Source organism: Anopheles coluzzii, chromosome 3 (assembly GCF_943734685.1).
Source record: "Anopheles coluzzii chromosome 3, AcolN3, whole genome shotgun sequence".
Classification (NCBI taxonomy): domain Eukaryota; kingdom Metazoa; phylum Arthropoda; class Insecta; order Diptera; family Culicidae; genus Anopheles; species Anopheles coluzzii.
The window spans coordinates 18,931,013-18,951,215 of record NC_064671.1 but is presented as its reverse complement, the minus strand read 5'-3'; the positions used below and the strand labels follow the sequence as shown (position 1 = coordinate 18,951,215).

The 20,203-nt window shown below is 42.4% G+C and overlaps 1 protein-coding gene across 3 annotated transcripts; it reads right to left on the bottom strand.

The window, feature by feature from the left end:
• Nucleotides 1–2,392: 2,392 nt before the first annotated feature.
• Nucleotides 2,393–19,862, bottom strand: LOC120955759 (aquaporin FA-CHIP). 3 transcript variants are annotated; one of them, XM_040376888.2, is made up of 6 exons: nt 19,307–19,494; nt 4,596–4,694; nt 4,405–4,511; nt 3,438–3,872; nt 3,225–3,347; nt 2,393–2,790 (listed from the first exon to the last, which is right to left on the bottom strand). In XM_040376888.2, the coding sequence occupies exons 2-6, from the start codon at nt 4,672–4,674 to the stop codon at nt 2,755–2,757; spliced, it is 780 nt and encodes a 259-aa protein (XP_040232822.1). In that variant the 5' UTR covers nt 4,675–4,694; nt 19,307–19,494; the 3' UTR covers nt 2,393–2,754. The 3 variants fall into 3 exon arrangements, with proteins under 3 accessions (XP_040232822.1, XP_049466449.1, XP_040232817.1); XM_049610492.1 differs by lacking the exons at nt 2,393–2,790; nt 19,307–19,494 and adding an exon at nt 19,625–19,862 and having other exon boundaries at nt 2,961–3,347; XM_040376883.2 differs by lacking the exon at nt 2,393–2,790 and having other exon boundaries at nt 2,961–3,347; nt 19,307–19,496.
• Nucleotides 19,863–20,203: the final 341 nt, after the last annotated feature.

Below are 20,203 nucleotides of genomic sequence, written 5' to 3'. Positions count from 1 at the left end.
CCGTTATCAGCGAAAGCCCCGTTTAGTCACCCAACAGCACTTGCACTTGCAGGTCCAAAGCTGATTCGTGATTATTTAATTATGCAATTAGTAACATAAACGATGAGACTTATTGAAGAAGATAACCTGTATTGACAACCAGAGGTGTTATTTTTGATCTGGGACTCCCAAAAGTTGTTTTGTTTTTTGGTTAAATTCGTCACACGATTCATTTACTGCTTCACACATATTTTGCAATCAGTTGTTTGAAAAATGTTGAAGCGATGCCAATGTGGGGACGTTTTAAAAATATCTGAATAGTGAAAATAAATCCTGAAACGAATAAAAATTCAAAAACATGTGGATGAATCCAAATATTCTTCCTAAACCATCATGAAAACCCTGTAAAGCCTTTAGAATATCAATATTCTTATAGGATACCAATATGATCGAAGGTTGATTCTCTTCATTGGTTTTCTCATCTAGTATCTTGTTAGATTGAGTTTGATGAATATTGAATGATTCTAGTTGGATTATATTCAATATTTTTAACAGGGTGACAATTTCACTACAAAGATTCGGTAGAATTAGCCAGGTAGTATAAGGGGCGTCAGGCACACCGTATATCCTATTCGAAGCAGCTTTGTGCCATTTTTAAAGGAAAATTGGGTTTCATTTTTTTACGCTTAACAATTTTTCAATCTATGGTTCCGTTAATAAAATAAATCGTATTTAGTGTTTTGTGTTCAATGAAATTTGCAGCTCTACAGAGCCTAAAAATCGTAATACACGGCATCCTGCTGCTTTACCCTAGAAGCACTCCGAACCAGAACCATAGTAGGAGTGCTAAAAGTGGCACTTAATATGAAGAGCATCCGCTTTACTGTCGATGGATTCCCGGCTTAGACCTATAAGTTCGCCGTCTAACTTTGCATAGAAGTTTACCGACATCTTATTGTGTTCATGCGCGGCAAGCATGCGTAGAATGTATATAGACCAACCATTCCGAAGTCATTGAAGTCTTTCGTCTCAGTTGGGGACCCATCGCATGTCACACTTCATGATGTGTAATCTGAGCGTTTTGATATCCACCATGTTCCTTGCTCCATTCCTGCGCTATCACCAGAGACCTGATCCACCGCTGCGTACGATCAGGCTTCTAAAAATGGGCTTCTCGTAAAAGTGTAGTAACTGCTTTAACGTTTTAGAAATAAATGTTAAAAGATACATACGCTGCAGGATATCTCGCATGGCTTCAGTATTTACTCCACGATCCTCCGTTGCTGGCTACTTTACAAGCTTCCTAGGACACTTTCTGCTTCCAGTGCTGATCGTAACGCGTGCCGCCAAGAGCAAGCAATGTAATATTTATTTGAAAATGCAACAAAACACACAACATGCTCAGCAGAAGCACCATACAAGCGTTAAATAAACAAAATTATCAGCATCAACCGCATTCCACTGGTTTACGATTTCAATGTTTTGTTTACATTGGAAATGTCAAGCAGCTGTGTAGTGTGAAACGGGGTACGATTGACACTGCTTGCACGATACACGGTTAAATAAAACCATCGAAAAATCACAGAATTTCAACAGCAACGACTTATTTTCAGTGAAGATAGTACACTCTGGTGATGGATTAAATAATTTAATAAAGGTTTAAGGTGGAAAATATCTAATTCAAGTGTTAATATTACAATTTAAGTTAAATGAATTGAAGGCTCTGTTTCGATGCCAAGGTTGGACCATTGCCTAAGGTTGGTTGAAATGTTTACTTCAATGAAATTGTAAATATTATGATTTCTATTACATTTACCAGTTGTTTCATTGAACATTCAGTACAGAGCATTCTCATTCGGTGAAGGAGCAGTGGACAAAACGTAACACAGGATTAAGTGAACTCAATGGAAGCGGTATCTCCAAAAAGAGACTACTTATTTGTGGGTGTTTCCTAGCGCGTGGAAGCTGGCCTGGAAGTCGCCGCCAGGAAAACCATCAAGCGAGTCCTCTCTTCTATGCGATCACCCGAAATATTGAGCATTCCATCACTGCATCCAAATCGCACCAATAACCTATTCGAAGACAACGAAGCCCGTTTTCTCTTCTCAGCCTTTTTCGTGGGAAGATATAGTCTGGACAGGCGGATCAACCTGCTAGACGAAAACGGACAACAGCATCCCAGGAACGCTGCACCAAATTCTGCAATACTAGATGTCCAACAAGAACGATCATCAGGAAAGGTGGAATTTAGTGGAATTCCTATATGCATCCTACATGAGGGGAAAAACAGTGGATGATGCAAAAAGGGAAACGTCTAGGACCTTACGCTTCTTTCGCCGGAAACGTGGAGTGGGTGGACATCCTAGGAAATACTTTCGGATGTATAGCAATAAAGCCACAACGCTGCAACAGCTTCATTTTAGTAACTATTAATAATTCTATAAGTTTATTATAGTTAATGCATCTGGATACACCTTCTTCGCATATCTCACGATATACCAAGCGACCCAGCTACAGATGAAGATGATTTGTGTTTTCAAGCGACACCTGTAACACAGCTTAAACTTAAACCGGACACGTCTTTTCGTCCATCCGTTGCTCGGACTGAGAAAAAGAGGAAAACTAAACTCCACGTGGACAAGGATGAGGTCACAATTAGTAAAACGGCAACACAGAAAACATAACACACCACAACGGTACCACAACATTCGACGGGACACACAGAGTAAAGGGGGTTCAATTCAGCCCTCCTCGGGGTGCGAGGGGGACGATCATTTACGCCATATCATGCTTGCCGTCCAGTCGACGCATCTAGAACAAAACGGAGCAGGGAAAAACGAGAGTGAAACATTAAGACAACCGTTGGCTAACTAGACGGGGGAGTGATGATGATGATCGTGATCAACGCCATGCTCGACTGAGCGTGGCGAACGATGGTGTGAAGTGGATGTGAGTGGTGATGAAAACACAGTCAAGCCAGCTATAAATGACAGACGAAACCAACCGTGTAAACGGTTGCTTTAATTCATAAAAAAACGATAACAATGATAACACAATAAAACATAACAAATAAATCTCCTGTAAAGGGGATAAAACACATTAAAATGCGGATGTGAAGTTGCGGTGCGGATGAGATGAGATCGTGATTGTGAGATGATGATCGGTTTGGGGGTCTTCCGTACTGGATTTCACGTCGTAATAACCGATTCCTCCAGTGCGGCATGTTTCATTAGGTTCAACATTACCTCCTTATCGTCCGCGCTGGTACGGTAGCGCTCGGAAGCATCGCTGGCGGTCGGTGCCTTGAACAGTTGACAGTAGAGCAGAGCCGCCGTCACACCGCCCAGGATCGGTCCAGCCCAGTAGATCTGTGTGTTTGACATCAAGTTTGACATCAAGAACGGTCACAATATTTAAAGTCATTTATCATCTCCCAACCGATTCCCAGCCAGACTTACCCAGTGATGGGCCCAGCTGTCCGTAACGAATGCGGTGCCGAAGGAACGGGCCGGGTTCATGCTTGACCCAGTGTACTCCACCACGCCCAGATGGCCGAGCGTAACCGTTAGCCCGATGGCTAGCGGTGCCACAAAGCGCGAGTCCGGTTTGTTCTCGTCACAGACGCCAAACACGCACAGCACCAGCACGAAACCGAGGAAGAACTCGAATCCGAGTCCCTGCATATCGGTGACGCCCTCCTTCAGCCCGGTGTTGCCGAGCCCGTTCTGGAAGCTTTTCGGAATCAGCACATCGAGGGCGGTGGTGGCCGCAACGGCACCGGCACACTGGGCCGCAACGTACATTAGCGCACGGATCAGGCTAACCTTGCCCGCGGCCAACATTCCAGCCGTCACGGCGGGATTGATGTGACCACCGCTGATGTGTCCGATCGACTGCACGTTGGGTGGGGTTGGGTTGGAGGAAGGGGTGGGAAAATGTAAATTATTCTTCTCGTTGCAGGAATGTGTGGAGTAAGAAGGCAACTGTGAGCTGTTCAGGCTAATACATTTGGTTCGAAATTCAGCGTTACGGCGTTATCAAGTTTATGGGTTGGTATCGAATTTTGATTGACAACATTCCGCATTGGCTCAATTGACGTAAAACCTTGATCATCGTATTCTCCCAAAAGCTTGGGGTTTATGCTAATTTTGATCATACTTCATTCTACCAAGAATGGATCGGAATGACGCAAAAGCAGCAACATTCTTAAAGTGCGTCACGTGAGTTTGCCCGTTCTTTGGTTGGGAAGGAAGGCGGGTATCTTAATTCTACCATTCAGCAGGGAACTGTTCCGATGCGATCGATCAAGTCGGTCTTTATGCGGTGAGTGTTGTACGTCTTTCACAACAATCCACACAATCCATCCAACCGGACCATTCCAGACCGAGCAAATAAACAAAAAACAGCAATATTGGCGCTACTTACCATCACCACCATGAACACGCTCAGCCCGAATGCCAGCGAGATCAGCGTTTTATCTCCATTCGCATGCGTACAGGCGGCGCAAGCGAAGAAATTCAGAATGAAAATACCTGTAAAGAAAGGGCACACGATCATTGCGCTGTCGGGTAAGCGATTTTGCAGAAGCTATTTCCGGGGACAGGTCACACACGTACCTACAAACTCGGCCAGCAGCGCACGCCACAGTCCGCTCGACTTGCTGGAAAGCTCCTCCGTTCCTAGGCTGTATCCCATCGTGTCGAACTGCGTTGATTCTGATAGAAAAATTAAACAAAACAAAGCGACACAGCGGTTAAAGACGCAAGTTCACAGGTCCGTCGTTCGTGTGAGGAATGCCTTAATCGGATAGATGATGCATCTGCCGCCCTGCAGGTTGGTGGATAGAATCTCATTAAGGCACACCTCATCGTTCGTAATATTTTATCCAATCTTGAGCAATAGTTACGAAATTTGGTTTTCCAGTTAACCTGCGTAACACACGCCAACATCAAACCGTATGTAAATCCAAACATGTCTCTCGAGATGTGCATTTCGGGTGCACATAGATGCGCTATATCAAAAACTACCTGTACAACAGATAACGCTCCTGCTTTGGAGTTGGAGAACGGCTTAACTAGCATGATTACGATCTGCCACAACAGCTGTCTGGTGGTAAGTTCCGAGTAATGCCGTCCACCAATTCCATCGATTTGTTTTCCTCTTCTCCAAAAAAATCTTTTCGAAAATATTCAACTACCAACACACAAAGGACATCATCAGGGCAAATAGGGGTAAGACTGCACTATCATTATCATCATCATCAGGCTTCGAAATGATCGTGTGTAGATCGATGGCAAATGGAAAGCTGCGTTCTCCGAAATTTGAGTTTCTAAAATTAGAACAGGCTCGTATCGCTAATGCCTGGCTAAACACCGCACTAACGTGCAATGATACACTCACACAGCTTTCATCGCCACTGTTTGATGTGTGTGTAGCGTAAAATTTGCCAGTCTCGTGGTACAGTCGTCAACTCGAACGATTTAACAACATGTCCGTCATGGGTTCAAGCCCCAAATGGACCGTGCTGTAGGACTGACTATCATGCTATGGGGGGTATTAATAAGTCACTGAAAGCCAAGCCCACAAGTAGTAGTGTTACAAGGCAGGTCTTGACCGACAACGGTTGTTGAGCCAAAAGTAGAAGAAGAAGCTGTATGCAACCATCAACGCACGCGCACAAATTAGAATGCAAAAAAAAGTGCGTACATGGTGTAATTTATCGAATATGCAATTAATAAGAATCTTTAATAATAAGAACACAACAATATTGACAGTATTTTAACGAAATTGCCTTGCCATTCCAATACACGATGCTAAGCAGAACAATAATTAGAACCGAACAGGAAAAGCACATACTCATTTTAGTTCAGTTCTTAGAACCAGTGTGTCGCTTTGTTTTGTTTGCTACACAGTGTGGAGGCCTACGGCACACCTTTGCACACGCAAAATGCACAGTGTCTATTAAGAAGCCGGCGGAAGTAGACGCACCCGGCCCGGCTCCACGAGGGTGTACAATTGATTGCAGCAGCGCACGAAGTAAGTGTCGCCGTAATTTGCATATCCCATCGCTGCATTCACGCCGTTACAGATTAGCCGCATCACTAACGCAGAAGCGAAAGGCGCACAAAATGGACGTGGAAATCTCCACGCGTCCATCTCCTCCCTTGCGCTTCGATGTGTTCCCAAGAGATGATGAGAAATCAGAACGTGACACCACCGAACCGAACCACCGAATGGCATCAACCTTGAACTTGTGCATTCTACCCACTAACCCACATCCGTGGGCCTACGCGAACTGGAACAACATCGGGCAACGCACCGTTGCAGAAACCAGGGCGCGTTTGTGGTGGAATTGCGAAACGGTTTTGCTGCTCGTTGCATTCCTGGTATGTTGACGGTGTTTATTCATAACTTTTGATATTTGTTTCATTTATTTGCGACCGGTTTCAGTTCAGACCATATGACCGAGTTTTTACTTTTATGGCATGCACATCGGTGCCCGAAACCTGTTGCTCGGTAAACTGGATTTTTCACCCAGGAGGTGTCATTCAACCATGGAAAGGACAATATCGACGAAAACAGTTCGAGAGAAATAACACCCGCTGAGTATGGTGTTCTTTTTGTATCGCCCGTTGTAGGATGTTTTCATTGATTTTGTCAATCTTATTTCCTTCTTTTTCTAATTTTAGAGGCAGAAATTATACGCCACAATCAAAGAAAGAGCCGTTCGCTGGTCCTTTAGGGTTGCAATGATGTCCTGGTTGGGTTGTAATGAATAAGAAGCAAGCAGATAGAATACGCTTGCGAAACGTGTATGAAAGAAGTACAAGTAAGCAGAAAATTAGAATAAGCTTGCTATAAAATAATATCAAACTTATCGAAAGATGCGTTATTTGTCGTTCAGAACCTGAATACTTTCAGCAAGCCAATTCCATCTATTTTGTATCTGCTATATGTTAAAAATAATGAACCACTTAAGAAGGACACCGCCAACTCCATCTATTTTGAATCTGCTATATGTTCAAAATAATGAACCGCATAAGAAGGACGGACGTGAGAAGAAAGTACTGTGTACAGAGAACGAAAAAAACACAGTTTTGTGTAAATTGCGTAACGCCGTTCGAGGTTGCATGCAGCATTTCATACACGAGTAACGCTTTTCCTACAAGCTAAACACACTAAGAAGAAAAGCCATCCACAGTCGGTTAGATCCATTTTAGTAATTTATTAAAAGGCAATAACCAAACACACCCAGCACCATAGTTGTTCGAAATAGTGACACTCTATTCGACTCCTTTCTACACGACCTCCACCCCGTACGAACAGTTGCGAAACAACGTAACACATACGGCCTGCTGTGCTGTCTCCAGCATGATCCAAACTATCGACACGATCTTGTTACAAGAATAAGATAATGCTGGATTTATTGAAATAAAGTGTAATCTAGGGACGAATTCTTGTTTTACGTTTACCTTAACTTGTAACTTCAATGCCAGAATTGGAATTGGAATTGGAATTGGCCAGAATTGGTTTAACATGGAAAAGTTAAACAAAACAAAGCGACACTCGGCTTAAGATGGATGTTCGCAGGAGTGTTGTTCGTGTGAGGAGTGTCGTAGTTGGATAGAAGAGGCATCTGCTGCCCTGCAGGTTGGTGGATAGAATCTTACTATGGCACACCTCACCAATCGTAATGTTTTCTCCAATCTTGAGCAATAGGTACGAAAAATGTTTTCCAGTTAACCTGCGTAACACACGCCAATACCATACCATATGTAAATCAAACCATATCTCGGCAGATGCATTTCGGGTGCATAGCTGCATATAGTATTCACTGTATTAACAGTTAACGCGCCTGCTTTGGAGTTGGAGAGTGGCTTAACCAGCAAGTTTGCGATCTGCCAAAAGAGCTGTGTGGTGGTGAGTCCCGGGTAAAGCCATCCCCCAATTCTATCGATTTGTTTTCCTCTCCTTCAAAAAATCTTTTCCAAGAGAGAGAAGTTTAGAGAAGAGCAGAGTTTCTAAATTTAGAACAGGCTCGGATCCGATGCCTAGGCAAACCCAATTGAACTCACACCAATCGAGAACTTTTTAAAGATGAACCTGTCTGGATTATAACCTTTCATATTTATATCATATTTGCAATAGTATTAGTACGCGATCGTAAAACACAAGCCAGTACACAAACTATACAATTGTCATCCTACCATAGTTGGAGTTGGAAATTGGTGTAACCAATTTGCAAGCGATCTGTCACAAGATCGATTTGGTGGCAAATCTAATCGGTATCATCAGTTTCTAATTCCATCTATTTATTTTTCACGTCAAGTCAACTTTCTTTAATGTATCGAAATACAGACCTTAAACAACTCAATAACTTAGTTTCTTGCACGGTTCAGATCGGTTCTTATACTTCCTGCCTCACTGATCGTGATCTTTTTTCTGAATATCGGTACGATCGGTATTCTAATTATAATATTAAGACTGTGAGAATTCAAATGCAAATTCCTTATTCATCGAACCCTTGTATTCAGCAAGCTACACCATTGTCAACGGGTCGTTGTTGGAACTGGGCATCACTTTAACCAGTATGCATACGAACTGCTACAAAGAGGGACCGGGTGGCAATTTCAGAGGTTAAAGTGATGCTCAATCCCATCAATTCGTTTTTTCTGACGTTTATTTTTCAATCCTTTTTCAATTCAAACACATAAAGATTGCAGAACACAGTCACAGTGGAAATATGGCGCCCAAATTGGATGTAATTAGTAAGAAGTAATTAAAAAAGTTTCAATTAGGTTAGTTTCAAATAACATATTGCGGCGTATTTGTTTGTACACTGCACGATCCAAAAATAGAATGACTCTACGGATAGCCACAGATAAAGGGCCCAGTAATTAAAAAAAACAGTATGCTTTCTGTATGAACACGATCATAATAAAGCAAAATGCATCGATCACGAACACAGTTTGGTGGTTTAGCATAGCGCTTCGAGTTGTTAAACCGACGCACAAGCATTTATAATAATGAAAACTATATTCCTGCTACGTAACTACGGCATCACCCATGTGGATGCTGATCCTAGTCATTTCTAACGCGATCAGAACGCATGGCAGGAGATAGTCGAATGCATAACGTTATGGAAGAAGGAACATGAAAGGCTTGAGTTCTTTCATCAAATTTTTCTGATTTATTATCTCTCTTTTCTCTCTGGTTGAATTGAAGAGAGAGAGAGAGTGACAGTCTCCTGAAGAGAAAAAACCCTCCGCTCTTCCATGCACCGACTACACGCAGACAGCGAAAACACAACAACTAAATAAAGCGAATGGTGGAACAGCCTCCGATGAAGTGTTCGTGCACACTTATGATGGTAAAACATGTTTCCCTACAGTTCCTACATATCCGGCTGTACTCTGTAGAACCGTGCGATGGGTGCAGTTACGTCGCCGACTACATACGGCAATGGCTAATATGTGGGTATGTATGAGTGCCAAAACATTTCCGCTGCACAGGAAAGACACCGAGAGCACACTCCTGGAGTAAGGCACTCTGATCGCACATAAACACGGTCTAAAAAATCATGGAAAAAATCTCCACAGCCACGATTCCTTGCATTGAACAAACTGTTTAATTTTCAACGAACCATCGTTGGAGTTGGAGATCAACTCAACCAGCAAGTTGACGGTTTGCTACAAGAATCACTCTTGCAAATCGAATCGGAGTGCAAATCGAAAGATTCAGTTGGTCACCAATTCCATCAATTTGTTTTTCCAATCTCATTTTATTCAATATCCTACAAATTATTAAAATGACCCAATGCAATATTTGGAGTTGTTAAACCAACTCACAAGAATTTATATCAATAGATGTAGCATTTCTGCTGCACAACTTTGGCATCATCCTTCTGAACGCTGATCTTATTCAAGGCTAACGCCATCAGAAAGCACGGATGGAAATAGTCTAATCCAGAACGTGATTGCCGCCACTAGAATGGTTTAGGATGTTTCCTTCCGTTTTCCGAAAAATTATCTCTCTTTTCTCTCTGACAGATTCTTTTTCCAGGGAGAGAGAGGTTCCAGCAGAGGAGAAAAATCACTTGTCTAATCAAATACACGCATACAGCGAGATCTAATCATCATAACGAAGAGAAATATTGGCGTTCCATCTCAAGAAGCCACGCACACTAATAAAATATGATGTCTCCTACACATACGACTGCGTTATTGTGTGTGAATGTATGTTCATAAATCCGACGACACCGTCGCATAAGAACCATTTCGACAGCACATGCGTAAGACAAGCCGAAATTGTTGTACTACTCACACGCCTCATCAATATATGTTACCGTATCGTACATAACTATACTTCGTCATCGACCATGACATACAAACGCTTAGCTAAACAATTGTTTCTTTGCTTTTATTTTATTTTCATTTAGTTGCCAAAACATCAATTGCATCACATCATCACACAAACACACTAACAAAACCTTTCGCACCAGACAAAGAGAAGTGAGCATGTTATTTAAAACACAACAATTGCCGGCTATGGTTGATTGATACACATGAGGTTCAGCTTTACAACGAAAGCAGTACACCGCTAGGGACACAAACAGCGACGCATACAAACAAAAGATGCATCACATTTGTTTTGACAAGATGCGTTAGAATGTTTTGGCGGTTTTTTTCGTAATTTCAGATGGCGTGTGTCATCGTGATGTGAATGCAAATAACTGCATACAGTTGCATCGTCAAGAAAATTTACAGGGTGTTCTGTTGTATTGGTTATAGAGTATCTTTTAGTTGAAAGTGTTTTTTTAAATACTTTCTGGTTCATATCCGTAGCAAAAAATGAAAGGAAAATGATTTATTCAGAAGTGTTTATTTTCATTTCAACGAAAAATAAATAAAAAATGAATGAAAAATAACATGATATTGAAAGAATTTTTAAAAACAGTAAATTTTTACACGTTATATTAGACAAAGCTTACAAAAAAAGAAAAAAAAACAGAATTGCATTACAAAAGTTCATTTTATTCATTATTTGTTTGTTCATAACATGCATATTTGGATTACTGGCAAAGGCGATAACCGATGAGATCAACATTGTGCTTTATATCGTGCACACATTCATATACATAATACATGCACATACTGAAATGAACAACCGGCTGTGCAAAACGCATCCGACACGGGTCCACGACGGAGGACACATTTAATTGTACCAGAGCACGAGGTAAACGTCGATCGTACACTGAATTTGCATATTACACCGCAGCAGCAACGTCGTTACAGATTAATCCTACCACTAACGCAGAAGTAAATAAAATGAGAAAAGGAAGAAAGTGAATGTCGCAACCGCAACCGTGCCGGCAAAATAAAGACCCAATCATGCATTGCGCGTGACATCATCGCGAGTTCATCGTTCCCTGCCGTTTCAATGTGTGTTTTTCCACGGCACGACCGTAGAATTCCTGGGATGAATACTCATTGCATTACAACAACTGTTACAACCAAAACAAAAATTACAACTGTGGGTTCCGTAACTACAACGTACAATATCCGTAAATTGTTAAGTTTCGATGAATTCCAAATATCCTACGGCTAAAAATGAAAGTGAAATCGAATTGTCTTAACAGTGGGATGTAATTTCTACAAAACTATTTAAAAACTATTAAAAACTTTGGTTCCAAAAATGTAACAAAACCTTTGTATGGGGTGAGAGCCGACCGCTAACCTGGTGATTGGGAATTAGTATAGAGAGTATAAAGATACATTTAGAGATCGAGTTAGACTATATGTGAAAATTTGATTTTGTTACTATATTTCATTGGTGTAGTAATCTGGCGTACTATTTAGCAAAATAAAGAAAATTGTAATCCTCAACTATTCACACGAAAATTACGCACAATACTTATAGCAGCTATCGTACCGTTAGCTGAACAAATATTTTAAAACATCGAAAAATAATATTCTTCTTGATGCGATCTCTAAATGGACCTTAACATGTGGAGATTACATGAGTCAGTTGCAAGTGGCAAGCAATATTGTACACACGGGTAATGCGTACAAAATCGCTAGCAAGTGTAACGTCAATAACGCGTAACACAACATGCTATAAAGTGAAAGGTAACGTGTTTCAAAGAGAACAATTTGCTACAAGTTAGGCTATGATTCCACGAATGATTGATTGGTTGATTGATAATAAATGTTATGAATGGCTACTTTTTTACGATTCAACCCCATTTTGTAAAGCATATTTTGGAAAATAGTCTAGGCTGTTTATTACAAAAATATATCATAACGATAGTATAATTAAAAAAAAACTTTTGAAAACGTAATACATTTGTTTAAATCAGTAAACGGCTACGTATTGTAGGATTTATTCAAATTATTATCATTACACATTACACAACGATAAATATGATAAATCTAACTAGAAACATGGTTTTAATCGTGTAAGTAACAAGATACAAATCTAAATCAGACAATTGGTTCAATATGATTGCCACATCCTTCAATAAATTGTAAATGAACATTTTTACCTTCAGTCTAAACGCGTGGTTTACATGCAATGTAAACTCCACCAACGGATGTTAACCTCCTTACGTTCATTAGCATTTTACACTGTCACTTAAACAGCATGCAAGACGCTCAAGGTACAGTGTGGATGCACTTGTTGCAGGAAAGGCAATAGCGAAGATACCATGAAAGCAAACCAATGCCGTATCCTTGAAGCAAGGGGGCCGATGATGGTGGTCATTGCCACCCACTGCCAGCTTGACTAGGTCAGTGAGATGCATTTGGAATGATAATTGACGATGCACACGTATCGGGAGGAGCAACCGCACGATTACCAAGTTGGAAAGTGCCGCAATTGCATCTCACAAACGGAGATGCAGATACACTTACCTTAGTAGTTACTTTTACTAAAGCAAATAATGAAGGTGACACCTCGATACATATATGTACTGAAGGTGACGGTTAGCGATCAATTTTTCTAGTTATCTATTTATCCTAGTTTTTGCCATTAGAATTGATGCCTCAAATAGGAAGCCTAATTCACTGTCCATCTTTCCCAGCGAGTAACAACACATGTACAATTTAAGATAACAAATCTATTGGTGGGACAGCAGAAAAAGGGCCTAACAACACCAAAAAGCATATACGAGACCACCACTTTAACCATGATTGATGGACAGGCAAACCGGACCCTATCAGCCGAGAGCCGTACCGAAGGTCTTGCACTGATGTTTATCGTGCAATGATTAATGTTTCAATAAAGTGCGTCAATTGTCGCCAATCGTTGGCCGAGTGCTTCTAACACAATTTTGTACCGAAATGAAAAGGGGCGAACGGAAAATAAAGGTGGCAAACGTTGCATTGTCACCGATGCACAGCTACGGTGGCGATTATTTAATTGCACGTCGATAGTGTGCCTGAGCGTATCTGTAAGCCGATCCAATCCGGAAGCATTTGCGCGCGGCGTTTGTGGCCATAGGCCCAGCCACACTTACCATCAGCTGAGCGTGATTTGATAAATGGTAGGCTAATTGCAGCAGCAGTAGCAAGAACAGCCACTTGTACACTCACGCCCGACTGAATGACTGTGAATTTGAATGTCATTCCCGGTGCAAATTGCATCGTGCCATGCAACCAAGATGCAGCACGGAGATGAATTACATACTTGATCACGGTGATTGACCTTTTGCGGGTGTGGAGCCCTGAGAAGCGCAGCGGTTTTAGATGAGAAGAGAGTCAATTGAAAAAAGCTACAGTGTACTCATAAATACGACGATCGAGGCAAACATTCTCGGTAACAAACGCCACAGGGTGTTGCATGCAATCCGAATCACTAAGAAGTGGGTATGTTTAAAAGAAGAAAAACTCATAACTTTTTGTCCTACCAATTAAGATTGTTTCGATTGAATCATAACGAAAAAAATGCATGGAACATTTTAGAGACGTGTCCTTGGTGAGATGATTAAAAATTAAAATACAATTAAACCAGCACACAAATATTTGCACAAGTATGCGCAAATTCCACATCCCCAGATCGCTATCTCACACGCAAGCACCGCACCGTTGCGTTTTGCGCCTCATGCAAGTCGCCGTTATCTTTGCCATTTAAATTGCCCCCACGCGGTGGGATTTGCTGAATCAGTGCATCGTCGTGTCAATTGTTATTTAAGCGTTGCTTGTTAAAAGCCTTCTCCAAAGAGAGCAGTCAATTCCCGTACAGAGCTCGCCCTCGCCCCCGTTTTGCTAAATGATCCTCATTGCATCCTATTTTGTAGTTTATTGCATTCGTGCCGGGTGGGGCTAGGGTACGTAATTAATTAAAATCAGTAAACAACCAGCAGCAGCAGCAGCACTACATACAACAACTTTACAAAAGCCGCTACAGGTGTGTATTTGCCCACGGAACAAACAAACGATAAGTCAACAGGGGGAGGAGGAGGGAAGAGGTGGTGCACCACGTGGTGGCCCCCACCATCGACCGGATCGGTACAGTAACGGAAAACAAAGCCAAATGTGTAGCACAATTCTATTTCCTCCATTTCGCTCCAGAGCGGGGCGTTTTACTCGCGAAGCAAACGAAAGATTCATCGCGCGTCAAGTGACGAACGCGGCTTTAGCCGACTGGCCTTCACAGTTTGTCTACAGTCGCGTGCCTACCGCGAGCTGGAATACATGAAAAAGTAATTGTGGTTGGTTTGTTGTGTTCTAGTTGCGCACAAATTGTGTAACTGGAAGGGTTCACGATGCGCTGGAAAACCACTGAGGAGTCAAATTTCTTGTGGTTGTTTTGTGGAATGTGGGAATGATGCTGTATCAGTTACCGGTGGAGATAATTTGCATTAGAAGCGTGTTATCGCCGAACAAGAAACATTACATGACGCACTACAATTATAGCTGGTTGGGCTTTATTTTCCTGGAATGAAACGACAATGACACAAGCTTTCAGTCCTTTCAGGAAGATGAACGACTAAAAACCAGAAAGATTACGCATAAAACTAGACGTAATTAGACCCTGAATCGGTGACTTCACTCGACCTAGGAGTGCCGCGTCCTTAATACCGGCTAACCAAACAGCAAAGACAACAGTCGCTCGTTAAGACATGCCCAATAAAACGTAAATCCGCTTGCCTAAAGACCAGTGTCTCCAGTGTGCCACACGTGCAAACAAATGCTCAGTGACAATTATCAACAATCTGCGGTACTTTGTTTGGATTTATTTGCCCACTCTGCAATTAAATTGTAGTTTGGCGGTTGGTTGCTAGCAGCTTCCAGCCATTAGCCAGTGATACGTGTCGATCGGGGATAAAGGAACCATTTTGCGATTGCAACAATCAATTTGACCGTTGGTAGATCGTGATTATCATTGTCGTTTCTTGCGATCGTGATATGATTCAATAGGATGTTAAACAACATTCCTAGAGTGATGATGGTGGGGGGGGGATGCGGTGGGAGTGGGTTTTTTCTTTACTTCTAAGGAGAATTGCGTTGATTCCACATGTGCGCAATTGGACGTTATTAGGTGCAATAAAGCTTGTCTAGCATCGCGTTGAGATGCTTGAGTCTCTGTTGATTCTCGTTGGGGTGGACAAACAGTTGTGATTACTAAAAGGTATGATGATGCCCAATATTGCACATACTGCTTTGTTCACAACCGATAAACAGTCAGCAAATTAATGCCCAGCTATTTTAATGCATAAAACAAGGAATTTATCATTTTTACAAAGGATATTTATTTAAAAAAAATCACACTGCTCTTGTGCGTGTTTTTTGTATGAACTTATGTGTAAATCAACAATTTTATTCGACAAAAATCGATGAAACAAAGTCTTTTATACTAAAAAAATAATAATAATTTGGTAATTAGATTCAACACATGCCATCCACAACCAACGACACCTTCTGGAAGCCAAACTCAGCGATATTTGTCATATTTCCTGACAAAGCAAAACAAACGATTAACATTTACAAATTATCAACTTGAATTATTCACCTTCAGCCTCCACAGGGGGTTGGTATTTTCCTTCACTTCACCCAGCAGCAGTAAAACAATTAAACGTTGATCATTTACTCCACCAAAAGTCACCGCCGTTCCAGCGAACGATTGCAACGAAAATTTTCCAATGAGTAATCATTGGGCGACTATTAACCCACAAACCACGAAACCTCAAAGTGTGAACGAAAACTGGAGAGCGAGTGATAGCAGAAAAAAAACCACACCACCATTCGCATCCGTCTAAATCACACACACACACCTGCGTGATGAATCACAAATCGCGATCGCGTTGTTTTGCTTTTGCTGTATCTTCATTCGAGCAAGAAAGAACGCTACCTCTATTTGACCCTTTTGCGTGTTTGAAGCCGTTGGCCGGGCTTCAAAATAAGTCAAAACATCTTAACGAATCACGCCACGCAACCCAAAGCACACACACACACACACATAGAGTAATAGACCATGATCTAACGACCAGCCTACGATTATTGCGCTTAAAAGTGAGAACAGATCGGGAGATAGATCCAGCTTCCTACACGCTGGATTAGTGCGAGCTTCCCGAGCGCAATGAACCTCCCCCCTTCGGCTAATGGGAGGTGGAGCAGCTCACGCATCTTCAACACAACCGCGAGCTTAATCAGCCATCAGCACAGATGGCATCCGTTGGAAGCGAGAACGGAAGCGTCCATTCGGCGGGCGGAATACGTTTTAAATTGGGAAACCCGTGCATCTTCCGTACCAGAGCACGCCAGCACTCATGTTTTATAGGGTTAGATCATTCAACGCGGCCCCCAGAGGAAGAACCTTAGACGCTACCGATCATCAAAATGCTTCTTCGTCCCGTCCTACTCGGGGTGTTGTTGTTGTTGATCGAGCACTCCCCAAGCTGTCAACCCTACCTCGGCACACCGGCGAACAATAATTTAAACACCACCCACCACCCACCCGCCAACAAGGTCGGTACCACTCCACCGCTCCGTCTCCGCGTCCACACGATTATGATTGTTTTGTATGCGCGAGGAGAAGTCGCTAATTTTTACCGCATGCACACAAGGCTGTAAAAATGCGCGCGCGAACGTCCGGATCAGAGACATGTCCACCTCCCCCCACGTTGCAGGAGGACGAAGTGTGTCGCATGTAATCCACAACAGCTAAATGCTCTCGTAATTGGCCGTACTCTGCCTGTCTTTTCGATTTGTACAAAGACCTCGCGGGAGTGTTTGGAGTGCATGGACACGTTCGAAGCATCGTCGCTATCATAAGACTCATCGAACATGTCGCCCACTTCCAAAAATGCCTAATAATCTACACGATCGTCGGAATCGGATCGTCGTGCGTGACAAATAGGCCCAAGCCAATGATCTATTTGGGGCCGAGCGGTACCTGTGCTTTTTGCAGCAACTGCAATTGTGCGAAATTGTTTGCTTCCCCCGATCAGCTCCACACACCATTCTAGAGCACACGACCGTCGTTTACCGGCTGTGATTGTACGCGTTATTATCCTAACTCGGCACGCTGTTTAACTTCGGAGCGTTGTTTTGGGAGTGGAAATTGCTTCTCTCAACGCCGCCGGCATTCAGCACGAATCAGCACGTATTGTGTGCATCAACTTGGTGCATTTTCAATGTGCGGCTAATTTTAGGGCGATAATAGGCAAACTTAGTGTGTGGTGGATGCTGTGCATCGGGGTTTGTTAATAGATGTTGCCATGGATACACGCTGAGAGAATTCAACGGATTGTTGTTTACGGCCCTACAGGTCCGCTTGGTTGTTTATCAAATTGTTATTTTCTCGAATGATAGCTTTCATAACAACTCACGCCTCCGTGACGTTGTGACGGAAAGGAAAATTTCGGTCCATTGATACAGTGTTTCGCAGTGTTGTGTTTGAAGTCGAAAATAAGACAATTAAGTTACAAGTATTAAAGGGTTTAATTTTTAAATATTCGACCGTTACACATTGCAGCCAACAGCAAGGCAAGGCGTTTAAGATAAATCCAAACATTCCACATTGAAACCCTTTCGTGCGGGCCTCAAATGACCTATTAACTAATTTGTTGAATCGCTTTTAATAAACACACTTAGCGCTTAACCCCTCTGCGCCGTGCCGACCTTCTCCTTGCCACCCCCGGACAACATGCCGGCGTACAACAGGATGTCAAGTGTTAAGTCTCGGCCGGGTGTCGGTCGCACCGAAACAAATGAAGCGATAATTTCATAAATCGGTCAGCTTCGTTACACAAACTAGTGTGTGTGTGTGTCTGAGTGTGTAATGGGAATCCTGTGCGGGCGTCGCCGCAAATCACTTCCAATGACACTTGAACGCAGAGAACCGCTGTGGTCCGCAGCACAGTGCCGATGGCGCGCGCGCTTGCGTGGACGGTCCACAAGTGGGATGTGTACAATGATTGCCCACAAAGGGGAAGGGGGGGGGGAAGGTGATTGTCAGCATCAAGTAGGGTGTTCACTCTCATCTCTCTGCTTGCTCATTTATTTTGGTTTCTTAATTTTCAAACACGTTTTGTTTGGATTTTTTTTTGTTGCTTTGCTCTGTTGTTGGTAGGACAGATCCCCCCCGGGTGGCAAAGATATGTGCGCCGTTATTCTTGAAAATGAGTTATGTCGGCTATTGATTAATATTAAGAAAGAATTTCTATTTAAACCTCACGCGGTATGCGAAGGAAGGAAAGGCGCAATGATTAATGTTGGTCGTCGGTTACCGAAATCGGTAGACCAATCAATAAAAGGAAAGAAAACGTTTAGTCATTCTTTCACTTTGGCAGCTTCAAAAATCTGCTCTGCACAAGAGTGTGTATCACTACACTACTACATGCTACACCGTTCGTGTAAAAAGGTACGTAAGTTCGTGGTGAAAAATAAAATAATGGCGCCTTTAAAACGATGAGCATCCTTTTCGCGTGTGAGTGTTTAGCGCCTAATTTGATGCAATTCCTTACACTTTCTTCCGTAGCCATTTCTCACACGCTTGCACGTGTATGTGTTAGCTTTTGCTTTTAACTAATCTGGATGGACTTTAACAAAAAAAAGTTTATGATCAAAGTTTTATTGCAACTATCACATGAGCATGATACTTTTATAATACTTTGTACATTCACTAGCACCTTTTGCTCCACCTATCTACCCACCACCAGCAGATCGATCTTACGTGTCAACGACCTTTAATTGGTAGTTGACGTCTAATGATCACCTTCAGTATGCGTTGCTTTCACGCTATTCTTCTTCCACACACACACACACACACACACATTCACACACACAAACTGTCCACACTTATTTTATAATGGTTTCGGCTTTACCTTTAAAACAGGGCACTGCTGTAGTGCTAATTGGTACCCTCCCGCCGCAAGGTAAGTGACACTATTTTGTTCGATATAAAACAAACGGTTGCAATTGCTACAAAACGATCGTTCGTTGGAACTATCACCCGATGATGATGGTACACCCTCACACACTGTTTGCAATCTACGACTGGCAAGGTACAATTGCCACCTGCCTTGCCTGTGTGATGCCAATTGTGTCACAAGGGGAAAAAACGGTGTTTCTCAGATAAGGGCACCGAATGTACACCGATAGATAACGTTTGGTTCGAGAGAAGAAGTCGAGGATGTGCATACCTTTTTGCTTTACTATCTACTCTTCGTTTTTATTCGACAGCGACAATTACTGCTGCTGCTGCTGCTACGGTTTGTACTCGTAAAATGGCTGCTAACCGGGAGCGAAACACACGGCACGATACTATCCGCACGGCAGATCAACTTCGAATGACCGGTCAAAATGGTAGAAGCAGAACATAGTATCGTTGGCGCACTTTACTTGCCACACGATCGCGCGCGAGATCGTTCGGCAAAGGGGTTAAATGGTGGGATGGAAAGAGAGCGAGAGAAGAACGCCTAGCGGTCTCTCTGTTTGGGCGTTGTTGATGATTCTTCGTACCTTCGTTCGGCAGGCTGAAGATAGACGACTTAGGCAGGACATTGGGCAATCCGACAGGAAGAATGTCGATAAAGTTGGCTATCGGCTATAAATAGTAGCATAATTACCACCGATCATAAAACTTACAAACGCGCGAACGAGCATTAGTTGTTTGTTCACATCACACAGGCGAAAATTTTGAGTTTTACAACAACGCACCACAGGATCATGTTACTTTATACGTTCAAAGTTGAATTATAAGGTAAGAATTGTGTAAAAGC